Here is a 22,942-nt window from a genome sequence, read left to right on the forward strand (position 1 = left end):
CGGCCTCCCGGCAGCAGCGGGAGCGGGAGCGGGAGCTGGAGCTGGAGCGGGAGCTGGAGCTGGAGCGCTCCCTCACGTCCCACACCGTCGAGGTCTCGGCGGGCGGCTTCCAGGGCAGGAAGGTCTCCCTGTGGGAGCTCCTCTTCTCCAAGTACGTCTCCGAGGCAAAGAGGCAGGAGCTGCTGGGGCAGGTGCGCGCCGGCAGCCTGGCGCTGGACGAGCTGGCAAGGCTCCTCACCGTCCTCGTCGAGGAGGCGGTGGAGCGGAGCAGCAAGGTGAAATTCACGGGCCTCAGGAGGCAGGTGACCGCCTCCGACCTGGTGGACTCGGGCATCATCGACAAGGACACGCTGGCCGACCTGGTCCAGGGCTCCAAGACCGTGCAGGAGGTGACGGAAATGGCCTCCGTCAAGCGCTACCTGGACGGCACGGGCTGCATCGCCGGCGTGCTGGTGCCCTCCAAGGCCGACCCCGCCAAGACGGAGAAGATGAGCATCTACCAGGCCATGTGGAAGGGCATCCTGCGGCAGGGCACGGCCCTGGTGCTGCTGGAGGCGCAGGCTGCCACCGGCTTCCTCGTTGACCCGCTCGCCAACAAGAAGCTCTCCGTGGACGAGGCCGTCTCCTCCGGGCTGGTGGGCAGCGAGCTGCACGAGAAGCTCCTCTCGGCCGAGAGGGCCGTCACGGGCTACACCGACCCCTACACCGGCGAGCAGATCTCCCTCTTCCAGGCCATGAAGAAGGAGCTCATCGTCAAGGAGCACGGCATCCGCCTGCTCGAGGCCCAGATCGCCACCGGCGGCATCATCGACCCCGTGCACAGCCACCGCCTCCCCGTGGAGGTGGCCTACCGCCGCGGCTACTTCGACCAGGAGATGAGCCAGGTCCTCTCCGACCCCACCGACGACACCAAGGGCTTCTTCGACCCCAACACCCACGAGAACCTCACCTACATGCAGCTCCTGCGCCGCTGCGTGCCCGACCCGGACACGGGGCTGCTCATGCTCCAGCTGATGGACAAGGGCTCCGTGCTCTACCAGCTGACCGAGGACGCCCGCAAAGCCCTGCAGGCCGCCCGCACCACCCTCAGCGTGGGGCTCTTCCGGGGCCAGAGCGTCACCGTCTGGGAGCTCCTCTTCTCCCGCTACGTGCCCGACCACCGGCGCCAGGACCTCCTCCGCAGGTACAAGGCGGGGACGCTCACCGTCTCGGAGATGATCACCCTCCTCACCGCCATCGTCACCGGGGCCGAGGGCCAGGGCCACGGCGCCGCCCTGGCCCGCAAGCCCACGCAGCGGGAGGCCCCGCCGCCGGCCCAGAACGGCGAGGCCGCGGCCTCCCGGCAGCAGCGGGAGCGGGAGCGGGAGCGGGAGCGGGAGCTGGAGCTGGAGCGGGAGCTGGAGCTGGAGCGCTCCCTCACGTCCCACACCGTCGAGGTCTCGGCGGGCGGCTTCCAGGGCAGGAAGGTCTCCCTGTGGGAGCTCCTCTTCTCCAAGTACGTCTCCGAGGCAAAGAGGCAGGAGCTGCTGGGGCAGGTGCGCGCCGGCAGCCTGGCGCTGGACGAGCTGGCAAGGCTCCTCACCGTCCTCGTCGAGGAGGCGGTGGAGCGGAGCAGCAAGGTGAAATTCACGGGCCTCAGGAGGCAGGTGACCGCCTCCGACCTGGTGGACTCGGGCATCATCGACAAGGACACGCTGGCCGACCTGGTCCAGGGCTCCAAGACCGTGCAGGAGGTGACGGAAATGGCCTCCGTCAAGCGCTACCTGGACGGCACGGGCTGCATCGCCGGCGTGCTGGTGCCCTCCAAGGCCGACCCCGCCAAGACGGAGAAGATGAGCATCTACCAGGCCATGTGGAAGGGCATCCTGCGGCAGGGCACGGCCCTGGTGCTGCTGGAGGCGCAGGCTGCCACCGGCTTCCTCGTTGACCCGCTCGCCAACAAGAAGCTCTCCGTGGACGAGGCCGTCTCCTCCGGGCTGGTGGGCAGCGAGCTGCACGAGAAGCTCCTCTCGGCCGAGAGGGCCGTCACGGGCTACACCGACCCCTACACCGGCGAGCAGATCTCCCTCTTCCAGGCCATGAAGAAGGAGCTCATCGTCAAGGAGCACGGCATCCGCCTGCTCGAGGCCCAGATCGCCACCGGCGGCATCATCGACCCCGTGCACAGCCACCGCCTCCCCGTGGAGGTGGCCTACCGCCGCGGCTACTTCGACCAGGAGATGAGCCAGGTCCTCTCCGACCCCACCGACGACACCAAGGGCTTCTTCGACCCCAACACCCACGAGAACCTCACCTACATGCAGCTCCTGCGCCGCTGCGTGCCCGACCCGGACACGGGGCTGCTCATGCTCCAGCTGATGGACAAGGGCTCCGTGCTCTACCAGCTGACCGAGGACGCCCGCAAAGCCCTGCAGGCCGCCCGCACCACCCTCAGCGTGGGGCTCTTCCGGGGCCAGAGCGTCACCGTCTGGGAGCTCCTCTTCTCCCGCTACGTGCCCGACCACCGGCGCCAGGACCTCCTCCGCAGGTACAAGGCGGGGACGCTCACCGTCTCGGAGATGATCACCCTCCTCACCGCCATCGTCACCGGGGCCGAGGGCCAGGGCCACGGCGCCGCCCTGGCCCGCAAGCCCACGCAGCGGGAGGCCCCGCCGCCGGCCCAGAACGGCGAGGCCGCGGCCTCCCGGCAGCAGCGGGAGCGGGAGCGGGAGCGGGAGCGGGAGCTGGAGCTGGAGCGGGAGCTGGAGCTGGAGCGCTCCCTCACGTCCCACACCGTCGAGGTCTCGGCGGGCGGCTTCCAGGGCAGGAAGGTCTCCCTGTGGGAGCTCCTCTTCTCCAAGTACGTCTCCGAGGCAAAGAGGCAGGAGCTGCTGGGGCAGGTGCGCGCCGGCAGCCTGGCGCTGGACGAGCTGGCAAGGCTCCTCACCGTCCTCGTCGAGGAGGCGGTGGAGCGGAGCAGCAAGGTGAAATTCACGGGCCTCAGGAGGCAGGTGACCGCCTCCGACCTGGTGGACTCGGGCATCATCGACAAGGACACGCTGGCCGACCTGGTCCAGGGCTCCAAGACCGTGCAGGAGGTGACGGAAATGGCCTCCGTCAAGCGCTACCTGGACGGCACGGGCTGCATCGCCGGCGTGCTGGTGCCCTCCAAGGCCGACCCCGCCAAGACGGAGAAGATGAGCATCTACCAGGCCATGTGGAAGGGCATCCTGCGGCAGGGCACGGCCCTGGTGCTGCTGGAGGCGCAGGCTGCCACCGGCTTCCTCGTTGACCCGCTCGCCAACAAGAAGCTCTCCGTGGACGAGGCCGTCTCCTCCGGGCTGGTGGGCAGCGAGCTGCACGAGAAGCTCCTCTCGGCCGAGAGGGCCGTCACGGGCTACACCGACCCCTACACCGGCGAGCAGATCTCCCTCTTCCAGGCCATGAAGAAGGAGCTCATCGTCAAGGAGCACGGCATCCGCCTGCTCGAGGCCCAGATCGCCACCGGCGGCATCATCGACCCCGTGCACAGCCACCGCCTCCCCGTGGAGGTGGCCTACCGCCGCGGCTACTTCGACCAGGAGATGAGCCAGGTCCTCTCCGACCCCACCGACGACACCAAGGGCTTCTTCGACCCCAACACCCACGAGAACCTCACCTACATGCAGCTCCTGCGCCGCTGCGTGCCCGACCCGGACACGGGGCTGCTCATGCTCCAGCTGATGGACAAGGGCTCCGTGCTCTACCAGCTGACCGAGGACGCCCGCAAAGCCCTGCAGGCCGCCCGCACCACCCTCAGCGTGGGGCTCTTCCGGGGCCAGAGCGTCACCGTCTGGGAGCTCCTCTTCTCCCGCTACGTGCCCGACCACCGGCGCCAGGACCTCCTCCGCAGGTACAAGGCGGGGACGCTCACCGTCTCGGAGATGATCACCCTCCTCACCGCCATCGTCACCGGGGCCGAGGGCCAGGGCCACGGCGCCGCCCTGGCCCGCAAGCCCACGCAGCGGGAGGCCCCGCCGCCGGCCCAGAACGGCGAGGCCGCGGCCTCCCGGCAGCAGCGGGAGCGGGAGCGGGAGCGGGAGCGGGAGCTGGAGCTGGAGCGGGAGCTGGAGCTGGAGCGCTCCCTCACGTCCCACACCGTCGAGGTCTCGGCGGGCGGCTTCCAGGGCAGGAAGGTCTCCCTGTGGGAGCTCCTCTTCTCCAAGTACGTCTCCGAGGCAAAGAGGCAGGAGCTGCTGGGGCAGGTGCGCGCCGGCAGCCTGGCGCTGGACGAGCTGGCAAGGCTCCTCACCGTCCTCGTCGAGGAGGCGGTGGAGCGGAGCAGCAAGGTGAAATTCACGGGCCTCAGGAGGCAGGTGACCGCCTCCGACCTGGTGGACTCGGGCATCATCGACAAGGACACGCTGGCCGACCTGGTCCAGGGCTCCAAGACCGTGCAGGAGGTGACGGAAATGGCCTCCGTCAAGCGCTACCTGGACGGCACGGGCTGCATCGCCGGCGTGCTGGTGCCCTCCAAGGCCGACCCCGCCAAGACGGAGAAGATGAGCATCTACCAGGCCATGTGGAAGGGCATCCTGCGGCAGGGCACGGCCCTGGTGCTGCTGGAGGCGCAGGCTGCCACCGGCTTCCTCGTTGACCCGCTCGCCAACAAGAAGCTCTCCGTGGACGAGGCCGTCTCCTCCGGGCTGGTGGGCAGCGAGCTGCACGAGAAGCTCCTCTCGGCCGAGAGGGCCGTCACGGGCTACACCGACCCCTACACCGGCGAGCAGATCTCCCTCTTCCAGGCCATGAAGAAGGAGCTCATCGTCAAGGAGCACGGCATCCGCCTGCTCGAGGCCCAGATCGCCACCGGCGGCATCATCGACCCCGTGCACAGCCACCGCCTCCCCGTGGAGGTGGCCTACCGCCGCGGCTACTTCGACCAGGAGATGAGCCAGGTCCTCTCCGACCCCACCGACGACACCAAGGGCTTCTTCGACCCCAACACCCACGAGAACCTCACCTACATGCAGCTCCTGCGCCGCTGCGTGCCCGACCCGGACACGGGGCTGCTCATGCTCCAGCTGATGGACAAGGGCTCCGTGCTCTACCAGCTGACCGAGGACGCCCGCAAAGCCCTGCAGGCTGCCCGCACCACCCTCAGCGTGGGGCTCTTCCGGGGCCAGAGCGTCACCGTCTGGGAGCTCCTCTTCTCCCGCTACGTGCCCGACCACCGGCGCCAGGACCTCCTCCGCAGGTACAAGGCGGGGACGCTCACCGTCTCGGAGATGATCACCCTCCTCACCGCCATCGTCACCGGGGCCGAGGGCCAGGGCCACGGCGCCGCCCTGGCCCGCAAGCCCACGCAGCGGGAGGCCCCGCCGCCGGCCCAGAACGGCGAGGCCGCGGCCTCCCGGCAGCAGCGGGAGCGGGAGCGGGAGCTGGAGCTGGAGCGGGAGCTGGAGCTGGAGCGCTCCCTCACGTCCCACACCGTCGAGGTCTCGGCGGGCGGCTTCCAGGGCAGGAAGGTCTCCCTGTGGGAGCTCCTCTTCTCCAAGTACGTCTCCGAGGCAAAGAGGCAGGAGCTGCTGGGGCAGGTGCGCGCCGGCAGCCTGGCGCTGGACGAGCTGGCAAGGCTCCTCACCGTCCTCGTCGAGGAGGCGGTGGAGCGGAGCAGCAAGGTGAAATTCACGGGCCTCAGGAGGCAGGTGACCGCCTCCGACCTGGTGGACTCGGGCATCATCGACAAGGACACGCTGGCCGACCTGGTCCAGGGCTCCAAGACCGTGCAGGAGGTGACGGAAATGGCCTCCGTCAAGCGCTACCTGGACGGCACGGGCTGCATCGCCGGCGTGCTGGTGCCCTCCAAGGCCGACCCCGCCAAGACGGAGAAGATGAGCATCTACCAGGCCATGTGGAAGGGCATCCTGCGGCAGGGCACGGCCCTGGTGCTGCTGGAGGCGCAGGCTGCCACCGGCTTCCTCGTTGACCCGCTCGCCAACAAGAAGCTCTCCGTGGACGAGGCCGTCTCCTCCGGGCTGGTGGGCAGCGAGCTGCACGAGAAGCTCCTCTCGGCCGAGAGGGCCGTCACGGGCTACACCGACCCCTACACCGGCGAGCAGATCTCCCTCTTCCAGGCCATGAAGAAGGAGCTCATCGTCAAGGAGCACGGCATCCGCCTGCTCGAGGCCCAGATCGCCACCGGCGGCATCATCGACCCCGTGCACAGCCACCGCCTCCCCGTGGAGGTGGCCTACCGCCGCGGCTACTTCGACCAGGAGATGAGCCAGGTCCTCTCCGACCCCACCGACGACACCAAGGGCTTCTTCGACCCCAACACCCACGAGAACCTCACCTACATGCAGCTCCTGCGCCGCTGCGTGCCCGACCCGGACACGGGGCTGCTCATGCTCCAGCTGATGGACAAGGGCTCCGTGCTCTACCAGCTGACCAAGGACGCCCGCAAAGCCCTGCAGGCCGCCCGCACCACCCTCAGCGTGGGGCTCTTCCGGGGCCAGAGCGTCACCGTCTGGGAGCTCCTCTTCTCCCGCTACGTGCCCGACCACCGGCGCCAGGACCTCCTCCGCAGGTACAAGGCGGGGACGCTCACCGTCTCGGAGATGATCACCCTCCTCACCGCCATCGTCACCGGGGCCGAGGGCCAGGGCCACGGCGCCGCCCTGGCCCGCAAGCCCACGCAGCGGGAGGCCCCGCCGCCGGCCCAGAACGGCGAGGCCGCGGCCTCCCGGCAGCAGCGGGAGCGGGAGCGGGAGCGGGAGCGGGAGCTGGAGCTGGAGCGGGAGCTGGAGCTGGAGCGCTCCCTCACGTCCCACACCGTCGAGGTCTCGGCGGGCGGCTTCCAGGGCAGGAAGGTCTCCCTGTGGGAGCTCCTCTTCTCCAAGTACGTCTCCGAGGCAAAGAGGCAGGAGCTGCTGGGGCAGGTGCGCGCCGGCAGCCTGGCGCTGGACGAGCTGGCAAGGCTCCTCACCGTCCTCGTCGAGGAGGCGGTGGAGCGGAGCAGCAAGGTGAAATTCACGGGCCTCAGGAGGCAGGTGACCGCCTCCGACCTGGTGGACTCGGGCATCATCGACAAGGACACGCTGGCCGACCTGGTCCAGGGCTCCAAGACCGTGCAGGAGGTGACGGAAATGGCCTCCGTCAAGCGCTACCTGGACGGCACGGGCTGCATCGCCGGCGTGCTGGTGCCCTCCAAGGCCGACCCCGCCAAGACGGAGAAGATGAGCATCTACCAGGCCATGTGGAAGGGCATCCTGCGGCAGGGCACGGCCCTGGTGCTGCTGGAGGCGCAGGCTGCCACCGGCTTCCTCGTTGACCCGCTCGCCAACAAGAAGCTCTCCGTGGACGAGGCCGTCTCCTCCGGGCTGGTGGGCAGCGAGCTGCACGAGAAGCTCCTCTCGGCCGAGAGGGCCGTCACGGGCTACACCGACCCCTACACCGGCGAGCAGATCTCCCTCTTCCAGGCCATGAAGAAGGAGCTCATCGTCAAGGAGCACGGCATCCGCCTGCTCGAGGCCCAGATCGCCACCGGCGGCATCATCGACCCCGTGCACAGCCACCGCCTCCCCGTGGAGGTGGCCTACCGCCGCGGCTACTTCGACCAGGAGATGAGCCAGGTCCTCTCCGACCCCACCGACGACACCAAGGGCTTCTTCGACCCCAACACCCACGAGAACCTCACCTACATGCAGCTCCTGCGCCGCTGCGTGCCCGACCCGGACACGGGGCTGCTCATGCTCCAGCTGATGGACAAGGGCTCCGTGCTCTACCAGCTGACCGAGGACGCCCGCAAAGCCCTGCAGGCCGCCCGCACCACCCTCAGCGTGGGGCTCTTCCGGGGCCAGAGCGTCACCGTCTGGGAGCTCCTCTTCTCCCGCTACGTGCCCGACCACCGGCGCCAGGACCTCCTCCGCAGGTACAAGGCGGGGACGCTCACCGTCTCGGAGATGATCACCCTCCTCACCGCCATCGTCACCGGGGCCGAGGGCCAGGGCCACGGCGCCGCCCTGGCCCGCAAGCCCACGCAGCGGGAGGCCCCGCCGCCGGCCCAGAACGGCGAGGCCGCGGCCTCCCGGCAGCAGCGGGAGCGGGAGCGGGAGCGGGAGCGGGAGCTGGAGCTGGAGCGGGAGCTGGAGCTGGAGCGCTCCCTCACGTCCCACACCGTCGAGGTCTCGGCGGGCGGCTTCCAGGGCAGGAAGGTCTCCCTGTGGGAGCTCCTCTTCTCCAAGTACGTCTCCGAGGCAAAGAGGCAGGAGCTGCTGGGGCAGGTGCGCGCCGGCAGCCTGGCGCTGGACGAGCTGGCAAGGCTCCTCACCGTCCTCGTCGAGGAGGCGGTGGAGCGGAGCAGCAAGGTGAAATTCACGGGCCTCAGGAGGCAGGTGACCGCCTCCGACCTGGTGGACTCGGGCATCATCGACAAGGACACGCTGGCCGACCTGGTCCAGGGCTCCAAGACCGTGCAGGAGGTGACGGAAATGGCCTCCGTCAAGCGCTACCTGGACGGCACGGGCTGCATCGCCGGCGTGCTGGTGCCCTCCAAGGCCGACCCCGCCAAGACGGAGAAGATGAGCATCTACCAGGCCATGTGGAAGGGCATCCTGCGGCAGGGCACGGCCCTGGTGCTGCTGGAGGCGCAGGCTGCCACCGGCTTCCTCGTTGACCCGCTCGCCAACAAGAAGCTCTCCGTGGACGAGGCCGTCTCCTCCGGGCTGGTGGGCAGCGAGCTGCACGAGAAGCTCCTCTCGGCCGAGAGGGCCGTCACGGGCTACACCGACCCCTACACCGGCGAGCAGATCTCCCTCTTCCAGGCCATGAAGAAGGAGCTCATCGTCAAGGAGCACGGCATCCGCCTGCTCGAGGCCCAGATCGCCACCGGCGGCATCATCGACCCCGTGCACAGCCACCGCCTCCCCGTGGAGGTGGCCTACCGCCGCGGCTACTTCGACCAGGAGATGAGCCAGGTCCTCTCCGACCCCACCGACGACACCAAGGGCTTCTTCGACCCCAACACCCACGAGAACCTCACCTACATGCAGCTCCTGCGCCGCTGCGTGCCCGACCCGGACACGGGGCTGCTCATGCTCCAGCTGATGGACAAGGGCTCCGTGCTCTACCAGCTGACCGAGGACGCCCGCAAAGCCCTGCAGGCCGCCCGCACCACCCTCAGCGTGGGGCTCTTCCGGGGCCAGAGCGTCACCGTCTGGGAGCTCCTCTTCTCCCGCTACGTGCCCGACCACCGGCGCCAGGACCTCCTCCGCAGGTACAAGGCGGGGACGCTCACCGTCTCGGAGATGATCACCCTCCTCACCGCCATCGTCACCGGGGCCGAGGGCCAGGGCCACGGCGCCGCCCTGGCCCGCAAGCCCACGCAGCGGGAGGCCCCGCCGCCGGCCCAGAACGGCGAGGCCGCGGCCTCCCGGCAGCAGCGGGAGCGGGAGCGGGAGCGGGAGCGGGAGCTGGAGCTGGAGCGGGAGCTGGAGCTGGAGCGCTCCCTCACGTCCCACACCGTCGAGGTCTCGGCGGGCGGCTTCCAGGGCAGGAAGGTCTCCCTGTGGGAGCTCCTCTTCTCCAAGTACGTCTCCGAGGCAAAGAGGCAGGAGCTGCTGGGGCAGGTGCGCGCCGGCAGCCTGGCGCTGGACGAGCTGGCAAGGCTCCTCACCGTCCTCGTCGAGGAGGCGGTGGAGCGGAGCAGCAAGGTGAAATTCACGGGCCTCAGGAGGCAGGTGACCGCCTCCGACCTGGTGGACTCGGGCATCATCGACAAGGACACGCTGGCCGACCTGGTCCAGGGCTCCAAGACCGTGCAGGAGGTGACGGAAATGGCCTCCGTCAAGCGCTACCTGGACGGCACGGGCTGCATCGCCGGCGTGCTGGTGCCCTCCAAGGCCGACCCCGCCAAGACGGAGAAGATGAGCATCTACCAGGCCATGTGGAAGGGCATCCTGCGGCAGGGCACGGCCCTGGTGCTGCTGGAGGCGCAGGCTGCCACCGGCTTCCTCGTTGACCCGCTCGCCAACAAGAAGCTCTCCGTGGACGAGGCCGTCTCCTCCGGGCTGGTGGGCAGCGAGCTGCACGAGAAGCTCCTCTCGGCCGAGAGGGCCGTCACGGGCTACACCGACCCCTACACCGGCGAGCAGATCTCCCTCTTCCAGGCCATGAAGAAGGAGCTCATCGTCAAGGAGCACGGCATCCGCCTGCTCGAGGCCCAGATCGCCACCGGCGGCATCATCGACCCCGTGCACAGCCACCGCCTCCCCGTGGAGGTGGCCTACCGCCGCGGCTACTTCGACCAGGAGATGAGCCAGGTCCTCTCCGACCCCACCGACGACACCAAGGGCTTCTTCGACCCCAACACCCACGAGAACCTCACCTACATGCAGCTCCTGCGCCGCTGCGTGCCCGACCCGGACACGGGGCTGCTCATGCTCCAGCTGATGGACAAGGGCTCCGTGCTCTACCAGCTGACCGAGGACGCCCGCAAAGCCCTGCAGGCCGCCCGCACCACCCTCAGCGTGGGGCTCTTCCGGGGCCAGAGCGTCACCGTCTGGGAGCTCCTCTTCTCCCGCTACGTGCCCGACCACCGGCGCCAGGACCTCCTCCGCAGGTACAAGGCGGGGACGCTCACCGTCTCGGAGATGATCACCCTCCTCACCGCCATCGTCACCGGGGCCGAGGGCCAGGGCCACGGCGCCGCCCTGGCCCGCAAGCCCACGCAGCGGGAGGCCCCGCCGCCGGCCCAGAACGGCGAGGCCGCGGCCTCCCGGCAGCAGCGGGAGCGGGAGCGGGAGCGGGAGCGGGAGCTGGAGCTGGAGCGGGAGCTGGAGCTGGAGCGCTCCCTCACGTCCCACACCGTCGAGGTCTCGGCGGGCGGCTTCCAGGGCAGGAAGGTCTCCCTGTGGGAGCTCCTCTTCTCCAAGTACGTCTCCGAGGCAAAGAGGCAGGAGCTGCTGGGGCAGGTGCGCGCCGGCAGCCTGGCGCTGGACGAGCTGGCAAGGCTCCTCACCGTCCTCGTCGAGGAGGCGGTGGAGCGGAGCAGCAAGGTGAAATTCACGGGCCTCAGGAGGCAGGTGACCGCCTCCGACCTGGTGGACTCGGGCATCATCGACAAGGACACGCTGGCCGACCTGGTCCAGGGCTCCAAGACCGTGCAGGAGGTGACGGAAATGGCCTCCGTCAAGCGCTACCTGGACGGCACGGGCTGCATCGCCGGCGTGCTGGTGCCCTCCAAGGCCGACCCCGCCAAGACGGAGAAGATGAGCATCTACCAGGCCATGTGGAAGGGCATCCTGCGGCAGGGCACGGCCCTGGTGCTGCTGGAGGCGCAGGCTGCCACCGGCTTCCTCGTTGACCCGCTCGCCAACAAGAAGCTCTCCGTGGACGAGGCCGTCTCCTCCGGGCTGGTGGGCAGCGAGCTGCACGAGAAGCTCCTCTCGGCCGAGAGGGCCGTCACGGGCTACACCGACCCCTACACCGGCGAGCAGATCTCCCTCTTCCAGGCCATGAAGAAGGAGCTCATCGTCAAGGAGCACGGCATCCGCCTGCTCGAGGCCCAGATCGCCACCGGCGGCATCATCGACCCCGTGCACAGCCACCGCCTCCCCGTGGAGGTGGCCTACCGCCGCGGCTACTTCGACCAGGAGATGAGCCAGGTCCTCTCCGACCCCACCGACGACACCAAGGGCTTCTTCGACCCCAACACCCACGAGAACCTCACCTACATGCAGCTCCTGCGCCGCTGCGTGCCCGACCCGGACACGGGGCTGCTCATGCTCCAGCTGATGGACAAGGGCTCCGTGCTCTACCAGCTGACCGAGGACGCCCGCAAAGCCCTGCAGGCCGCCCGCACCACCCTCAGCGTGGGGCTCTTCCGGGGCCAGAGCGTCACCGTCTGGGAGCTCCTCTTCTCCCGCTACGTGCCCGACCACCGGCGCCAGGACCTCCTCCGCAGGTACAAGGCGGGGACGCTCACCGTCTCGGAGATGATCACCCTCCTCACCGCCATCGTCACCGGGGCCGAGGGCCAGGGCCACGGCGCCGCCCTGGCCCGCAAGCCCACGCAGCGGGAGGCCCCGCCGCCGGCCCAGAACGGCGAGGCCGCGGCCTCCCGGCAGCAGCGGGAGCGGGAGCGGGAGCGGGAGCGGGAGCTGGAGCTGGAGCGGGAGCTGGAGCTGGAGCGCTCCCTCACGTCCCACACCGTCGAGGTCTCGGCGGGCGGCTTCCAGGGCAGGAAGGTCTCCCTGTGGGAGCTCCTCTTCTCCAAGTACGTCTCCGAGGCAAAGAGGCAGGAGCTGCTGGGGCAGGTGCGCGCCGGCAGCCTGGCGCTGGACGAGCTGGCAAGGCTCCTCACCGTCCTCGTCGAGGAGGCGGTGGAGCGGAGCAGCAAGGTGAAATTCACGGGCCTCAGGAGGCAGGTGACCGCCTCCGACCTGGTGGACTCGGGCATCATCGACAAGGACACGCTGGCCGACCTGGTCCAGGGCTCCAAGACCGTGCAGGAGGTGACGGAAATGGCCTCCGTCAAGCGCTACCTGGACGGCACGGGCTGCATCGCCGGCGTGCTGGTGCCCTCCAAGGCCGACCCCGCCAAGACGGAGAAGATGAGCATCTACCAGGCCATGTGGAAGGGCATCCTGCGGCAGGGCACGGCCCTGGTGCTGCTGGAGGCGCAGGCTGCCACCGGCTTCCTCGTTGACCCGCTCGCCAACAAGAAGCTCTCCGTGGACGAGGCCGTCTCCTCCGGGCTGGTGGGCAGCGAGCTGCACGAGAAGCTCCTCTCGGCCGAGAGGGCCGTCACGGGCTACACCGACCCCTACACCGGCGAGCAGATCTCCCTCTTCCAGGCCATGAAGAAGGAGCTCATCGTCAAGGAGCACGGCATCCGCCTGCTCGAGGCCCAGATCGCCACCGGCGGCATCATCGACCCCGTGCACAGCCACCGCCTCCCCGTGGAGGTGGCCTACCGCCGCGGCTACTTCGACCAGGAGATGAGCCAGGTCCTCTCCGACCCCACCGACGACACCAAGGGCTTCTTCGACCCCAACACCCACGAGAACCTCACCTACATGCAGCTCCTGCGCCGCTGCGTGCCCGACCCGGACACGGGGCTGCTCATGCTCCAGCTGATGGACAAGGGCTCCGTGCTCTACCAGCTGACCGAGGACGCCCGCAAAGCCCTGCAGGCCGCCCGCACCACCCTCAGCGTGGGGCTCTTCCGGGGCCAGAGCGTCACCGTCTGGGAGCTCCTCTTCTCCCGCTACGTGCCCGACCACCGGCGCCAGGACCTCCTCCGCAGGTACAAGGCGGGGACGCTCACCGTCTCGGAGATGATCACCCTCCTCACCGCCATCGTCACCGGGGCCGAGGGCCAGGGCCACGGCGCCGCCCTGGCCCGCAAGCCCACGCAGCGGGAGGCCCCGCCGCCGGCCCAGAACGGCGAGGCCGCGGCCTCCCGGCAGCAGCGGGAGCGGGAGCGGGAGCGGGAGCGGGAGCTGGAGCTGGAGCGGGAGCTGGAGCTGGAGCGCTCCCTCACGTCCCACACCGTCGAGGTCTCGGCGGGCGGCTTCCAGGGCAGGAAGGTCTCCCTGTGGGAGCTCCTCTTCTCCAAGTACGTCTCCGAGGCAAAGAGGCAGGAGCTGCTGGGGCAGGTGCGCGCCGGCAGCCTGGCGCTGGACGAGCTGGCAAGGCTCCTCACCGTCCTCGTCGAGGAGGCGGTGGAGCGGAGCAGCAAGGTGAAATTCACGGGCCTCAGGAGGCAGGTGACCGCCTCCGACCTGGTGGACTCGGGCATCATCGACAAGGACACGCTGGCCGACCTGGTCCAGGGCTCCAAGACCGTGCAGGAGGTGACGGAAATGGCCTCCGTCAAGCGCTACCTGGACGGCACGGGCTGCATCGCCGGCGTGCTGGTGCCCTCCAAGGCCGACCCCGCCAAGACGGAGAAGATGAGCATCTACCAGGCCATGTGGAAGGGCATCCTGCGGCAGGGCACGGCCCTGGTGCTGCTGGAGGCGCAGGCTGCCACCGGCTTCCTCGTTGACCCGCTCGCCAACAAGAAGCTCTCCGTGGACGAGGCCGTCTCCTCCGGGCTGGTGGGCAGCGAGCTGCACGAGAAGCTCCTCTCGGCCGAGAGGGCCGTCACGGGCTACACCGACCCCTACACCGGCGAGCAGATCTCCCTCTTCCAGGCCATGAAGAAGGAGCTCATCGTCAAGGAGCACGGCATCCGCCTGCTCGAGGCCCAGATCGCCACCGGCGGCATCATCGACCCCGTGCACAGCCACCGCCTCCCCGTGGAGGTGGCCTACCGCCGCGGCTACTTCGACCAGGAGATGAGCCAGGTCCTCTCCGACCCCACCGACGACACCAAGGGCTTCTTCGACCCCAACACCCACGAGAACCTCACCTACATGCAGCTCCTGCGCCGCTGCGTGCCCGACCCGGACACGGGGCTGCTCATGCTCCAGCTGATGGACAAGGGCTCCGTGCTCTACCAGCTGACCGAGGACGCCCGCAAAGCCCTGCAGGCCGCCCGCACCACCCTCAGCGTGGGGCTCTTCCGGGGCCAGAGCGTCACCGTCTGGGAGCTCCTCTTCTCCCGCTACGTGCCCGACCACCGGCGCCAGGACCTCCTCCGCAGGTACAAGGCGGGGACGCTCACCGTCTCGGAGATGATCACCCTCCTCACCGCCATCGTCACCGGGGCCGAGGGCCAGGGCCACGGCGCCGCCCTGGCCCGCAAGCCCACGCAGCGGGAGGCCCCGCCGCCGGCCCAGAACGGCGAGGCCGCGGCCTCCCGGCAGCAGCGGGAGCGGGAGCGGGAGCGGGAGCGGGAGCTGGAGCTGGAGCGGGAGCTGGAGCTGGAGCGCTCCCTCGCGTCCCACACCGTCGAGGTCTCGGCAGGCGGCTTCCAGGGCAGGAAGGTCTCCCTGTGGGAGCTCCTCTTCTCCAAGTACGTCTCCGAGGCAAAGAGGCAGGAGCTGCTGGGGCAGGTGCGCGCCGGCAGCCTGGCGCTGGACGAGCTGGCAAGGCTCCTCACCGTCCTCGTCGAGGAGGCGGTGGAGCGGAGCAGCAAGGTGAAATTCACGGGCCTCAGGAGGCAGGTGACCGCCTCCGACCTGGTGGACTCGGGCATCATCGACAAGGACACGCTGGCCGACCTGGTCCAGGGCTCCAAGACCGTGCAGGAGGTGACGGAAATGGCCTCCGTCAAGCGCTACCTGGACGGCACGGGCTGCATCGCCGGCGTGCTGGTGCCCTCCAAGGCCGACCCCGCCAAGACGGAGAAGATGAGCATCTACCAGGCCATGTGGAAGGGCATCCTGCGGCAGGGCACGGCCCTGGTGCTGCTGGAGGCGCAGGCTGCCACCGGCTTCCTCGTTGACCCGCTCGCCAACAAGAAGCTCTCCGTGGACGAGGCCGTCTCCTCCGGGCTGGTGGGCAGCGAGCTGCACGAGAAGCTCCTCTCGGCCGAGAGGGCCGTCACGGGCTACACCGACCCCTACACCGGCGAGCAGATCTCCCTCTTCCAGGCCATGAAGAAGGAGCTCATCGTCAAGGAGCACGGCATCCGCCTGCTCGAGGCCCAGATCGCCACCGGCGGCATCATCGACCCCGTGCACAGCCACCGCCTCCCCGTGGAGGTGGCCTACCGCCGCGGCTACTTCGACCAGGAGATGAGCCAGGTCCTCTCCGACCCCACCGACGACACCAAGGGCTTCTTCGACCCCAACACCCACGAGAACCTCACCTACATGCAGCTCCTGCGCCGCTGCATGATTGATCCGGACACTGGCCTTTATTTCCTTAATGTTTTTGAAAAACAGTTGTAAAACCTTTTGTCTTTTATTTCATTGTTTTTGCATTGGTTAGGAATTTAGCTATTGTTAGTATTTCTGTTGATGGTGGGATGTTTCTTTCTGTTTTTTTTTAAATTTCATTTTTAAAAATATTATTCCATTCAGAATATTTTCTTATCCTTCACTTTCCTTTTCAATAACGTTCCCACATCAGCTATAGCTTTTCAGTGACTCCCCCGGGCGTTCTTGTCTAGCGTAATAGGCCCTTGTCTTCTGTAGTTATTCAGGAACACAGCAATCAGCCTGGGTTATCTCAGGTCATTTTGGTGAAACATCTTGTCCTCATTTTCCTCATTGAGGCTTAAATGGAAGTATGCCTTTTGTGGTGGATGAGGCGTAGTGAGAATGGTATTTTTATTCTCCTTCTAGTCTGTTTTCTTATTTATGAAGAACATTTTTTCCTCAGCATATTTCCAGGGCATTATTAGAGTTTCAGGTTTTCAAACCCGAATTTTGGGTGGAGAGCATATGCCAGGGTGGTGTTAGGTGTTCCTGGAATGGGATGCATTATCTGCATTTGCTCTTTATGCCTCAGCCTGCCCAGTTTTTCTGGGGGCCTCTGGAGCACAGACACCCTCCGCTTGGAGTGCTTTGGTCCCTCACCGGTACGTGCACTCGATTCACTCTTGTGCTGTGCTTCCCCTCCCTCCAGCTCTCCATGGAGCCTCTATAGAGAGCTCTGCCGTGGGGGCCACGCAAGAGCCGAGACCCCCTGGGGGACGTCATCATGCCGTATCTCTCCTCCATCCGCCCGCGCTCAGCGGAGCTGGCACCGGCGCACCTGTCCCCTCTACTGGGGACCTCTGCGCATTTCTCTGCTCCTTTTGCCCTCCTGTGCCCTGAGCTGACTCAGCCCATGTGCCGCGCTCCGGGAGAGGAGGCAGCGCCGGAACCACTCTGCCGCGGAGCTCAGGGCTGAATAATTCTACTACTGCTTAATAGAAGGAAACTTACTCTCCTTAAATGCATTACCTTAGGCTATTTGCTGTCATTAACCCAGTAACGTCCTGGAAAATGGATTTTTTGCCACAGCTTGTAGAGCTGATAGCTAGACGCAAGTATAGATTAGCCGTGAAACTCCTTACCATAACCTGCCGTGTAGCCCGGAGATTTGCATGGGCTCAGAAAGTGATGGGTCAAATTAATGGGGGAGAATTCCACTGAGAGTTGTTAGATGCAAATACCCACCTCCGTCTCAGGAGGTCCCTTGGCTGCAGGTTACTAGAAGATGGCAGACAGGATCGGGGGAGTTGGTACAGGCTCATACTGCTCTTTCACACTTCGTGTGGGCTCTTGTCAGAGCTGGCTGCAGCATAGTGGAGACACGGCCCCCTGCTCTGGGCTGGTATAACTGCCACTGCCCTACCACCATCCGCATTACGAACATGGGGAAGCACCAGAAATGCTGCAGTTTACCCAAAGGGCCAGAGCACGACGGGGAAGTTTTACAGCTCCCAGGCCTCACCGCACTCCGTACGGGGGTTAGTTCAGCTTCTTCCCACACTGACCTGCAGACACTGTAATGCCATCTCCAGAAGGCCTCGATGATTCGGGCTCCCACGTCAACCAAGAGGCTTCACAGAATCATAGAATCATTTAGGTTGGAAGGGATGTTTCAGATCATTGAGTCCAACCATCAACCTAACACTGACAGAAACCACCATAAACCACGTCCCTCAGCACCACATCTACCCGTCTTTTAAATCCCTCCAGGGATGGCGACTCCACCACTGCCCTGGGCAGCCTCTTCCTATGTTTAGTAACTCCTTCAGTGTAAAAAACTTTTCCTCATATCCATCCTAAACCTGCCCTGGTGCAACTTGAGGCCGTTTCCTTTTGTCCGATGGCCAGTTCCTTGGGAGAAGAGCCCGACCGCCCCTGGCTACCTCCTCCTTACATGGAGCTGTAGAGAGTGAGAAGATCTCCCCTTATTCATATTCATCTTCCAGACTTCTGCTCTTTCCTGGAAATGGATTAGAAAATGCTTTAGCCAAATCCAGGGTGAATGGCCAAGCCGTGTCTTTCACACACTCTAGCCCTATGCCGTCTCCATGTCTTGGAGCCCACATGCTGCTCCAGGGTCAGAGGGCTCTCTACAAGAGACAAAGCACCGGCTGGACAGGCTCTTGTCCTGCTCCATCTCAGCCGTTCCCATGTTCCTGCCCACACCTCCTGCCTTCGGACTGTCTCCTCTTCATCCGTCTCTACTTCCACGTCTTGCAGCCTCCACCATGCTTTTCACCTGATCTCCAAGGGTCTCCTTTCCCAGCCTTCTTGTTCATTAGCTCATGCCTTGTAGACCCAGCAATCCCTGTGGAGCAGGATGGACACTTGCAGCCCTCCAGCTCTGGTTTCACCCTTCCCCTTTCCAGGGTCACTTTTCTGGTGATAAGCTCTTCCTTACAGCTTCCTCATCTTCGTATGGAACCTAACCACTGTAAGGCCATTTCTTGATAGGGTCTTCGGTCTTACATACCTAGCCAAAAGCCATTTAACTGAACCTAACTGAAAGCTCGTGGCTTATTTTTTATATATCCACTAGGATATACAAGAGAAAAGGAACTGAGAGGAAACTGCATAGTATTCTGAAGTTCTCGGTCTCCTAGCCCTGGGCCAGACCATCATCTGCCAACAGTCATCTCCTCAAAGCTTGGCTGATTTCACCTTGTGGCACTGGATACAGGAAAAGCCAGTCTCACACGGAGATCAGGAATGGGAGGAGGGCTGCACGGCATGAAGAGCATGCACTAAGGAAAGGAGGACAGGGTAGGGTCTGGCAGCATGGGCCAAGCACCGAACCTTGGCTGCCTTCCCCTCGGTGCTGCTCCAGAGCTCCCAGGACCATGCAGGAGCAACTCATGGTTCTCCTCGGCAGGTTTTGGGCAGAGAGCTCTGGAGAGTTCTCCTGGAGCTGGAGCAGCCTCCATGGGTCCCACCTTAGCCTGGGCCTGGGGTGGAGTCTATGGGGCAGAAGCTGCCTGGTTAAAGACAGTCAGCTCTTCCTCTGGTGGGGGAACAGAGGGGGGTCCATGGACATATGGACCATCACAGCTCACTTCAGGAGCTGTTGGACAGCCACACACTTGACCAGCCAGGAGCTAGCAGTGTCTCTGTAAGAGATTCCTGCCCCAGACCAGGCAGTGAAAGCTACCAGGGAAGTGGTGGTGGTGACCTACCCCTGATGAGGGACCCAGAGAGTGAGCTGAGGCAGAACAAACTTTGAGGCTTGTGATCCACAGTTACGTCGTGGCTCGCCTGCAGGGCATGCGGTGGCCAGATCCCAGGAGGTTCCTGGAAAGGCTGAGCCAGCGATGTGCCCTTGTGGCCAAGAAGGCCAATGGCATCCTGGGGTGCATCAAGAAGAGCGTGGCCAGCAGGTGGAGGGAGGTCATCCTCCCCCTCTGCTCTGCCCTGGGGAGGCCATATCTGGAGTGCTGTGTCCAGCTGTGGGCTCCCCGGCTCAAGAGGGACAGGGAACTGCTGGGGAGGGGACAGCAAAGGGCTACCAAGGTGATGAGGGGATGGAAAACCTCTCTGATGAAGAAAGGCTGAAGGATTTGGGTCTCTTCAGTCTGGAAAAAAGATGGCTGAGGGGGGACCTTATGAACACTTATAAATACTGAAAGGGTCAGGGTGATGGTGCCAGGCTCTTTTCAGTGGTGCCCAGTGACAGGACAAGAGGTAACGGGCACAAACTAGAACATGGGAAGTTCCACCTAAACATGAGGAGGAACTTCTTTGCTGTGAGGGCGGCAGAGCCCTGGCACAGGCTGCCCAGAGAGGTGGGGGAGTCTCCGTCTCTGGAGACATCCCAAACCAGCCTGGACGCATCCAACCTGCTCTGGGTGACCCTGCTCTGGCAGGGGGTTGGACTGGATGATCTCCAGAGGTCCCTTCCAACCCTACGATTCTGTGATTCTGTAATAGGTGCTGTGGAGGAGACAGTGACCGTGGGCCCCACACGGAGGAAGATGGAGGAAGGAGGTTCTGGCATCACAATGTAGGCTTCATGCAGGACAATGGAACTAGGCTCTCCATGACAGCATTCCCTGAAATGGTCCATGAACCTTGTGGAGGTCAGATGACAAAGCAGAGACATGAGTTCATGAAACGGGTCTGAGAAGCTGAAAAGATGCTGTTATAAAGGTTTTGCATCTCCAAGCAAAGGAGAGGCCAAACTCACTCAAACTCCATTCAAATATGGTGAAAACCAGCATGGAGAAAAAGAGAAGGGAAGAGCAGTCTAAAGAAGCAGAATCCTGTTTAAAAACAACGCAGAAAAAATTAGAGAACCAAGATGAATATTACATATAGGGCTGAGAAATGTCCCCTCTTCAACGAAACACTGGCACACCGCGGGCGTCTTGGGAGGAGGCTCACCAGGAGGACGCTGTGAGGCTGAGGTACAAATGCACAGAGGGTAGAGGAGGGTGTTCTGGTGGCAGCGTGGGGCTGTTATCAGGGAGCTTAGAGTCGGGTCAAAGTCACAAATACACCAACAGAACCCTGGACTGAAATCCCAGCGGCGGGGAGCCGGGCGGGGGAAGGCGAGCAGAGAGAGAGTGTCTGAGCCAGGTCTGAGCCAGGCAGGAGAAAGGGCAGACCCCAAGTGGAAGGGGCATAAAACCATAAATGACATCACAGAATCACAGAATAACAGGGCATTCACAGAATGATGGGCAAGGCCGGCAGGGAATGGATATCTGCTGTTTTCTGTCAAGAACCAGCTTGTGGGGAAACAGCAGGAAATATTTCCGTGGTCGCTGCTGGGATGTCACGGAGGCAAAGGCTGCAAACGCTCAAAGAAAAGAAAAGACAAGAAAGTGAGCCCTCTTCTCAGCGGGGAGTCCCCAGAGGGACCCATGCTGAGGGCTGGGCCGTTCAACACATGCAGACGTGGTCTGGGAAGTGCTGCGAACAGCGAAGGAGCAGATGGTATTAAATTATTCAGCTTAGCAAAGATAAGTGCCAGCTGCAAAATCTGCAGGAAGAGCAACCAACGCACAGAGGGTGGAACAAAAGTGGCAGATTATGTCCGAGGCAGGTAAAGCGGCGCACGTGGGGAGAAGCAGCCCTCGTGTCCACCTACCCAGCACCTGTCCAGCAGCAGGAACCACAACAGGTTCTTTGGTGTCTGCTCAGCAACTGTCAGAGCAAATCAAACGTTAAGATTAGGGAGGGAACACGTCCATGCCAGGATAACCCACACAACCTGTGTCCATCCAAAGGCACCACAAAATACCCCGAGAGGAGACTGGGCTCCTCGGTGGGGCTCCAACCAGGACCTCAGCAGTGGCCCAGCCTTGGTGGCTAGTGTGGCTCCGGCGGTGTAGGGCCGTGTGGTCGGGAAGTGCTCCTTTGAGGGCATATGGTCAAAGAAGCCACCAAAGACAACACACAGGGACAAACCCGATCGACAAAGGACGTGGGAGGCAGCGGTGGGAACAAACCCGCCGGTCACATCAGTCGGTGAGGATGTGTGGAGCCAGAGGATGTTTGTTCTCTCTGTTGAGATAATAAGGAAAGGGAGGAGGCAAACACAGAGACATAAAACCTGACCAGACCAATTAGTGTTAATGAAGACAGTAACCAAAGACAAAGCTGGCCAGTGGCACTAATTGATGGGCTATCAGGGAACAGCAGCCACAGCAGGGCTTGCAGCTGGTATGGATGTCACAGAATCGCAGAATGGTGGGGGTTGGAAGGGACCTCGGGAGATCACCCAGTGCCACCCCCCCACCAGAGCAGGGGCACCCAGAGCAGGTCGGATGCATCCAGGCGGGTTTGGGATGTCTCCAGAGACGGAGAATCCACACCTCTCTGGGCAGCCTGTGCCAGGGCTCCGACACCCCCACAACAAAGAAGTTCCTCCTCATGTCGGGATGGAACTTTCCATGTTCCAGTTTGTGCCCGTTACCTCTTGTCCTGTCCCCGGGCACCACCGAGAAGAGCCTGGCCCCATCCTCCTGACACCCCCCTTGAAGTATTTATCAGCATTGATAAGATCCCCCCTCGGTCGTCTTTTTTCCAGACTGAAGAGACCCAAATCCTTCAGCCTTTCTTCATCAGAGAGGTTTTCCATCCCCTCATCCTCTTGGTAGCCCTTTGCTGTCCCCTCTCCAGCAGTTTCCTGTCCTTCTTGACCCGGGGAGCCCAGAACTGGACACAGCCCTCCAGCTGTGGCCTCCCCAGGGCAGAGCAGAGGGGGAGGATGACCTCCCTCCACCTGCTGGCCACGCTCTTCTTGGTGCAGCCCAGGATGCCATTGGCCTTCTTGGCCATGAGGGCACATGGCTGGCTCATGGTCATCCTGTTGTCCACCAGGACTCCCAGGTCTCTTCCCACAGAGCTGCTCTCCAGCAGGTCACCCCCAACCTGTCCTGGTGCGGGGGGTTATTCCTCCCCAGGGGCAGCATCCTGCACTTGCCCTGGTTGAATTTCATAAGGGTCCTCTCCACTCAACCCTCCAGCCCTGCCAGGTCTCTCTGTATGGTGACACAGCCTTCTGGTGTGTCACCCTGCGGTCTCAGCGTCGGCATCTGGAGGGGACTCAGTTCTCTGGGTCTGGGGAGGGTCCCACAGAGTGTGTCCCCAAAACCAGCTGCCGAGGGGGAACAGTGGGCATGAGGGGCTCCATGCCGGTGGCCGGAGCAGGACAGTGGGTCACAGCCCGCGTGCCTGGTGTCGGCTGGCGGGTAGCGAGCGTCTCCCCTGTCCTGGTGTGGTGGGTGCGTGTGTGTTCACCAGCAGCCTTCGAGCTGGACCAGATGGTGAGCAGGGGACCCCTGGGCGAGGATCTGGGCAGGGGGCGCCGAGTGGACAGAGGGGCTGTGATGGCACTTGGGGGACCCATGAGTGAACCCTGAGTGCCGTGTCTGTGCCGGCACTAGTGACCTCCTGCCTCTGCCAGCCCCAGGGGAGGGGGGGACGTGGGTAACCCCCCGGGTGCGATGCAGGTCCTGTCTGTGGGTGCTACTGATGGCAGTGCGTCCGACTGGCCGTGTCAGTGTCCTCTCTGTGTGTCTGTGAGTGTCTGTCTCTTCCAACCTAAATTATTCTATGATCCCGATCTCATGGGGTTTTTTTTGGTTGGTTTTGTGGTTATTTTTAAG

At 64.4% G+C, this 22,942-nt stretch overlaps 1 protein-coding gene across 1 annotated transcript in view; it reads left to right on the forward strand.

The window, feature by feature from the left end:
- The first annotated feature begins 260 nt into the window (after positions 1-260).
- The window catches only part of LOC134510889 (epiplakin-like), a 38,591-nt gene continuing 15,909 nt past the window's right edge, over positions 261-22,942 (forward strand). Inside the window, exons 1-2 of the mRNA XM_063324101.1 lie at positions 261-14,790; positions 14,875-15,799. Coding sequence (XP_063180171.1) covers positions 399-14,790; positions 14,875-15,799 — 15,317 coding nt within the window. The 5' untranslated portion in view covers positions 261-398. The remainder of the gene's footprint in view (positions 14,791-14,874; positions 15,800-22,942) is intronic.

The sequence above is a fragment of the Chroicocephalus ridibundus genome, chromosome 2 (genome assembly GCF_963924245.1).
Source record: "Chroicocephalus ridibundus chromosome 2, bChrRid1.1, whole genome shotgun sequence".
NCBI lineage: Eukaryota > Metazoa > Chordata > Aves > Charadriiformes > Laridae > Chroicocephalus > Chroicocephalus ridibundus.